The following is a 7,076-nucleotide window of genomic DNA, read 5'->3' on the forward strand; positions in this document are numbered from 1 at the left end:
CTTGCTCATCAGTGACAAACTTACACTTATAAAGAACATCTTATTCATTTTTTATGACCACATTTTCTGTGTAAAGTTGCTTCAAGACAAATAAAAATTAAATGAATTGAATTATGTTCAATTTGAGGCTACTATGTGCAGCTGGGGATGGTTTCACATCAACAGCCTGGGGATCCATGAAATTACAGAGTAACACAGGAGCTTTGATTGGTTTGTACTTAATGTCACTAGTCTGCTACATTGACTCAGGACTACAGTTTGCATTTAGACACTACATTACATTTATCAGACAAAACCACAATGCACCTGCACCATCACATAGTCATCAAAAAAGAAAAACACACAGACTGTGTAATTAAGTTGATAGTGAATAGCTTATTTAAAAAAAAAAACCTACAGAAAAGACAAACCCCTGTTTTTTAATTAAAAATGTGACTGCTAGTAAAAGGATTAGGATGAATTCTGATGCATATACTTTCTTTCCAGATTCACTCAAATACTGCAAAACTGCTAGAACAGTGCTTCATAATACTGTTGGAAAATGACCCAACACATACCACAAAAGCAACCCAGAAAAAAATTTATGAAATGAAATGCTATTAAAGGGCTAATTTAGTCACTTGACTTTAACTTAACTGAACATGCTTTTCACTTACTGAAGGCACAAGTAAATCAGAAAAAACACAAACAATAATTTCAGGCTGTAAAAAGCACCTCAAGAGCGGAAAGCTTTTATAAAACATACATTAACTAACTGTTATTATTATTTGCTCTAGAAAAAGCAAAACATCTTTATGATTACAACAATATGAAAGTGCAGCATATAATTGAATATTATGCAATGTTTAACATGTCAAACCCTGTGGTATTTCAACAAAACAACAGTTCTGTGATGTGTGATGTCACTAAAAATAATTAGCTATGCAGACGACATCTATAAAAGAAAATGTTCACCAAAACAGTTACCATCCAGAAGGTGTCAGGTAAGTGTTATTACTTTGAGGATTAACAGGAGAATCATTATACCTGCAGAATAATTTACACATAAAATTGGATCTAGACTATTGCAGTAACTAATTTGTATAATAAGAGTGTATAATACCTTTGACAATATTGTATTGTATAATAATATTGTCATCTGATTTTGTAGTAATATTAATCTTGCAATTTTGCAACATTTCCCAACTGAATATGATTTATTTATGGAAAACATTACAATTACAGCTACAAAGTTAACAAAGACAATAATGTAGACTAGGGATATATATTAACAGAAATAAAAGCTTTAATAATGTACTTTTAAACTTTTTTTTTTTTATATTCTGATGATACCCTGCACCATTAAAATATGTCTGAATTTTGAATACATTAAAATACTGCATGCATTATTCAAAGACTAAATATCTCCACATTTAAGATTGTAAAATATGTAGTATGTAATCTTTACATATTGCTGGAATGTAACTGCAAACACATATGATAAGTGATTTATACATGGTAAGTATGTATTTAATTAAGTAATTTTGCTGCAAACATTTAATTTGTGATTATCTACTATTTTTTTATGTAACTTTTTTTTTTTTTTTTACTGATTCTGTGTATGATACGAGAATTAGACTAAAGTAAAGTCATGCTTTTTGATTCTAGGACATAAGCCTTAAACAATGAATTCAACTGGAAATCTGGTACGAGACACATTCAGCACTGCATTTACAAAGAATTTCATTTTGGTGGGAGTGTGGCTTATCCTGAGCTACATCAATGGTAGTGTACTGGCTACCTTCTTCAGTAACCAAATATTTTATGGGGACCCTCGCTATATTCTCTTTATTCACATGGTAATAAATGATGCAGTGCAGCTGACTGTCACAGTGGCCCTGTTCATAGTAAGTTACATTTACTATTCCATCAATGTATCTGTCTGCTGTTTTTTTATTCTCGTGGCTGTATTTACCACACGAAACACAGCTGTAAACCTAGCTGGGATGGCTATTGAGCGCTACATTGCCATATGTGAACCTTTACGTCATGCTCAGATTTGCACTGTACAGCGCACTTATTTTTTCATTGGCTTTATCTGGTTTATCTGTGTAGTACCTGACATCACTGACCTCTTTATAACCCTGGCTACGGAACCAATCGGCTTCTTCCATAGTTCTGTGATGTGTCTGCGCCAAAACATCTTTAAAGACCCAGTGCTTCTGTACAAGAGGCAGGCCTTTGATGCAATTTATTTCTCTTTGGTCTTTCTCACACTAATCTACACATACCTAAAGATTCTGTTTGCAGCCCGGGCCATTTCTAGTGAGAAAACATCAATCCAAAAGGCAAGAAACACTATTTTGCTTCATGGAGTTCAACTTCTCATGTGTATGCTCTCTTATATTTCTCCCAGTGTTGAGGTCATCCTAAACATGATCTTCCCTGGGCGTATTCTGGAGATCCGTTATGCTAACTATCTCATTGTTTACATCATGCCACGTTTTCTAAGTCCAATCATATACGGAGTCCGTGATCAAAAGTTCTGCAGGTATCTGAGGAGGTACTTTATAATTGTTCAGTGTAAATCCAGCACAAGAGTATATGGGCAAGAGGAAGATATTTAAACTAATATTTTATGTCATGCTGTGAAGATGTATTATTGTTATTATTATTATTATTATTATTATTATTATTATTATTATTATTATTATTATTATTATGGGTTAAAAATAAAGTAGATTATTGTAATTTTTTTAAATGAGCATTTCTCTTTTATATACATTCTTATTCACCAATAGTGATCCATTGTAATAATCATATAATTACCGCCATCATCTATGTAAAAGTTTTAACATTTCGCATTGTATTAAATTGGTATGCAGTGGTCTGGAAATGACAAGCTTAAGATGGGCCAAATTATAAGGCTTTTATAATTATAATTATAGAATTATAAGGCTATTCGACTGTTCTGGTGTAAATTGGAACAATATTTTGCTGTTTTTTTGGTGGCATTAGGTTCCCAGATGTATTAAATTTAAAGCAACACACAATCTCCTTACTGATAGATTACAGTATGATGTTACATTTTGCAGCTGCTTTTATCCAGAACAATTTACAAATACAGCTGAGCAATTAATAGTTAAGGGCCTTGCTCAAGGGCCCAGCAGTGGCAGCTTGGTTGTGTGGGATTTGAACCCATGACCTTTGGATCAGAAGTCCACAATTTCATATGCTGAGCTATTTCAGATTGGTTCACTTGTTTGGAAAATTTGTCAATGGCAGGAAAAGTCTGTGGCTGGTAAATAAACACCAAAATTGGGTGATGGACCAGTGTGCTTGTCTTTAGTTTCCTCTCTTGGTAAAATAAGGTATTACAGATTCTTACGATCGGTGTAAATTAGAAATAGCCACATCATAATTACATTATTTAATGTGTGTGTGTGTGAGTTTTAAAGGCCACTGGGCACATTTTTGTGTTTATCAAAAGCAATCAAAGGCACTCACCTCCACGATAAGAAGCTTGAAGGCAATTAGATGTTTTTCTACTTATAGTAGGTAAAAATTCCACATACCCAGGGCAGGTTTTTATGTTGTAACCTAGAGAGTAAACGGAAAAATTACAATTATTTTAGGGAATAAAGTAAAAAGAATTTGGTTGCATAAATGTGCATATTTTGTTGGAGCACCTTTAGATATTGTCACAGAATTTAAATATTTTGAGTAAGTGTCAGTAAGTGTCAGACAGACATATTTAGTAGCAGGGTTTGCAATTTTACTTTTACAAGCTTTGTTACTGTAACAATGTCTGGTTTTTTTTGTACAAGCCTTAAGGTTTTAGAGCAAAATTGATTGGTATTTTAAAACTATTTGTTATTCCCTTAACTCTGATTAAAACCCCAGTACCCAAGTAAAGTAGACCCAAAGCAACCAGCTGCCACCTCTAGCTCCATGGAGCTGGTGTTATTTTGATTATTTATTTTATTTATTGTTATTCATTTGTTTCATCAAATCTCCTGTGATTATTGTCTTTACATTTCACAATACAATGATTTGGGAATTTTTTGTGACCCCTTCCTGATTGATTTTTTTTTTTCATTAAATCCTGTGACTATGTTGTAACCTCTTTACAGCCCATGGTTTTTAAAGATGGAACTTCAAATGAAATAAAACAGCTATACATTCTTTAGTGTTTGTTAATGATGGCAAGTGTATACTAATTTATATTTAACATATGTTTGCATGTGATTGGTTAATTCTCAACACTGGTGTATTCTGCTACATTCACAATTATAAAATTGCACACGTGCAATTATATTCTGCAATTTCAAATTAAATGCAAGAAAAGATCCTGGCATGGTTGAACGTTTAATGTAAATATTTTACATAAAAAAAAAAAAAAAAACGTTTAACAGGGATGTGTAGACACTTTACAGTATATCACTGTATACCACAGATATTTGCGAATGATAATGATGTTTAATTAAATTATTTATTGCCTATTGCACATTTTTATGCTTTATAATTAGATTTAAATAATGTGGAACAAGTTAATTCTAGTTATAACTTTTTATAAAAAAAATAAAAAAATATTATAAACAATTATTCCCTCACCTGATTTTTTTTTTTATTCTTTAAATTACACAGCTTGTGATTTACCAAAAACACTTGAAGACTTTTCTGTGCTTGTAAATTTTGCAAAGCACCCTGAGTGTTACAAGTGTGGGTACCACACTTTTCATAAATGTTAAGCATAATATAAATGTATCTTTTTTAATTAATTAGATGTTTTATATTTATTTACAAGTATATGCATTAACTGTATACTCAGGGATAATAATAAAATATATTTTTATACTGCTGATCTCCTGGGAATTTAACACGTCTTAAGAGTTTACGCAGACCTCCCTTCCTCCCAAACATACCACGTATTTAAACTTTATAAAACACTTGGTTTCTCACTGAAGCTTTAGAATCAGGTACCTGAACTAGAGTCTTTTAATCTTTTTTTGTTCTTTTAATCTTTGAATATATCCAAAACTGTTTACTTATGATTTAATGTTTGCTTGTTTAATTATTGTAATTTAGTTAGTTTAGTTCATCTTCATACAAATATAAATTAGTTTAAATTTGAGTACAGTTTGCTGAGTTCTTTCAGGAAATGAACTCATCTATTAATGGATTAAATAGGCAGGAAACCTATGAGGAAATTGTCAGCAAAATATTTGTAAGTGTTCTTCTTGGGTGCATTATTCTTTGTATCAATGGATCATTTGTTTTTACTTTCTTTAAAAGCTCAGTTTTCTATAACAATCCAAGATACATTTTATACATACATTTGGTTATCAATGATATGATTATGGTTGGTGTCTCTGTGGCTCTCCTTGTAATGGTATATACATGGAGGAATGTAAGCATTTCTTCTTGTTGTGTATTACTAATCATAGCTTCAGCCACTCAGAAGAACACACCACTAAACTTGGCAGCCATGGCAATAGAGCGTTACATTGCAATCTGTAGACCACTGCATCATTCTCAAATCTGTACAGTGCACAGAACATTTATTCTTATTGTTTTAATATGGGGTGTTGGACTTATTCCTCCTCTGACAGACTTGATTATTTCCGCCATCCTTTTTCCTTTGTTTATTTTCAACACTGTTACAATCTGCTCATCATCATATCTGTACAACACTGTTTATCATGATCAAAGAAAGCAAATAACACAGGCAATGTACACATCCTTTGTGTGGATTGTTCTTATCTTCACTTATTGTAAAGTGCTGATTGCAGCCAGAAAGATGTCAGGTGACAAAGAACCTACTACAAAAGCCAAGAACACAATCCTGTTGCATGGAGTACAGCAATTGCTTTGTATGCTGTCCTTTACTCCTCCTGTGTTAGACTTTATTTTTGTTCGGATTATGCCAACTCAATGGACAAAGATCAGTTACTATGCTTACTTGATAACAAACATTGTACCACGCCTGCTTAGTCCACTAATTTATGGTATTCGAGATCAGACATTTGTCAAACATTTGAATAAAAATTTCTTGTTGAAACTATTTATTGTTAAGGTAGAATCAGACAAAAACACAATTACAAAATAATATCTTGTTTGTTACAAAAATTGAAGATGGAAATAAAATAAAACATGGAGAAACACTATAGTACACTAATTAAGGCATATTATTTCATTGCAAAGTATTAAATTTTTGTATTTTTATTTTAAATTCATTTTTATTGAATTAGTTTTTTTTATTAAATAAATATTTCTCTTTCAGAGTATTTAGTGTTAAGGTAGAGTCGAATTAAAACACAATCACAGAATAATATCTTGTTTCATTAAATTGAAGACAGATGTAAAATAAAATATGGAGAAAAAAACATTAGAATAAAGGCATATAATTTCATTGCAAATTATTCCATTTTATATAATTGAATAAGGTAAAAATATTAGTTTAAATGCAATGCTTGTTTTGATTTTATAGGGTTAACTTTTTTATAGGGTCTTACAAAATACTCAGTTTCTTTTTTCAAAGATTTTGTTTAAATGAATATTTAGGCATGAAAGTCTACATAAAGACATGCAGCAATTAGAATGATCATTAACACCTTGCCAAAATCACAGCATGAATTAGTGATATCCTCCACCTGAGATTAATTTTGAAGACAAATATGTAATAGGTAAACACATTTATTCATACTAGTTTTGTTATGGACACAAATATGGTTAGGGCTGAAAACAAAGATATAGAAAGCAACAATTGTGTAAGAGCTAATTCCAGACTTTTGATAATATATCAAGTCGAGTAGCTTTTATTGTCATTTCAACCATATATAGCTGAAGTAGGAAGTAGAGACACTGCTGGGCTTTTTTGGTGATGGAGCTGGTGTTGAGTGACCAGGTAAGGTTATCCGCTAAGTGAACACCAAGGAATTTCTCCACTGAGGATCCATTAATGATTAGTGGAGAATGGTCTGTGTTCTCCTGAAGTCAACAACCATCTCTTTCGTTTTGTCCACATTCTGAGACAGGTTGTTGGCTCCAATGATGGTTGTCGTCTTGAGGCATGTAGGAACAGTGGCACTGCTCAG

At 32.0% G+C, this 7,076-nt stretch overlaps 2 protein-coding genes across 2 annotated transcripts; both read left to right on the forward strand.

Annotated features, from left to right (window-relative positions):
* Window positions 1–1,667: 1,667 nt before the first annotated feature.
* On the forward strand, window positions 1,668–2,606 carry LOC124393312 (odorant receptor 131-2-like). Its single transcript, XM_046861048.1, has one exon. It carries the CDS (start codon window positions 1,836–1,838, stop codon window positions 2,604–2,606), a length of 771 nt encoding a protein of 256 aa, XP_046717004.1. The 5' UTR covers window positions 1,668–1,835.
* Window positions 2,607–5,140: 2,534 nt separating this feature from the next.
* Window positions 5,141–6,088, forward strand: LOC124393320 (odorant receptor 131-2-like). Its single transcript, XM_046861063.1, has one exon. It carries the CDS (start codon window positions 5,141–5,143, stop codon window positions 6,086–6,088), a length of 948 nt encoding a protein of 315 aa, XP_046717019.1.
* Window positions 6,089–7,076: the final 988 nt, after the last annotated feature.

This window comes from Silurus meridionalis, chromosome 1, assembly GCF_014805685.1.
Source record: "Silurus meridionalis isolate SWU-2019-XX chromosome 1, ASM1480568v1, whole genome shotgun sequence".
Classification (NCBI taxonomy): domain Eukaryota; kingdom Metazoa; phylum Chordata; class Actinopteri; order Siluriformes; family Siluridae; genus Silurus; species Silurus meridionalis.

Coding starts and splice junctions, on each gene's coding strand:
- LOC124393320 (XM_046861063.1), top strand. CDS start 5,141: ATGAACTCATCTATTAATGGATTAAATAGGCAGGAAACCTATGAGGAA.
- LOC124393312 (XM_046861048.1), top strand. CDS start 1,836: ATGGTAATAAATGATGCAGTGCAGCTGACTGTCACAGTGGCCCTGTTC.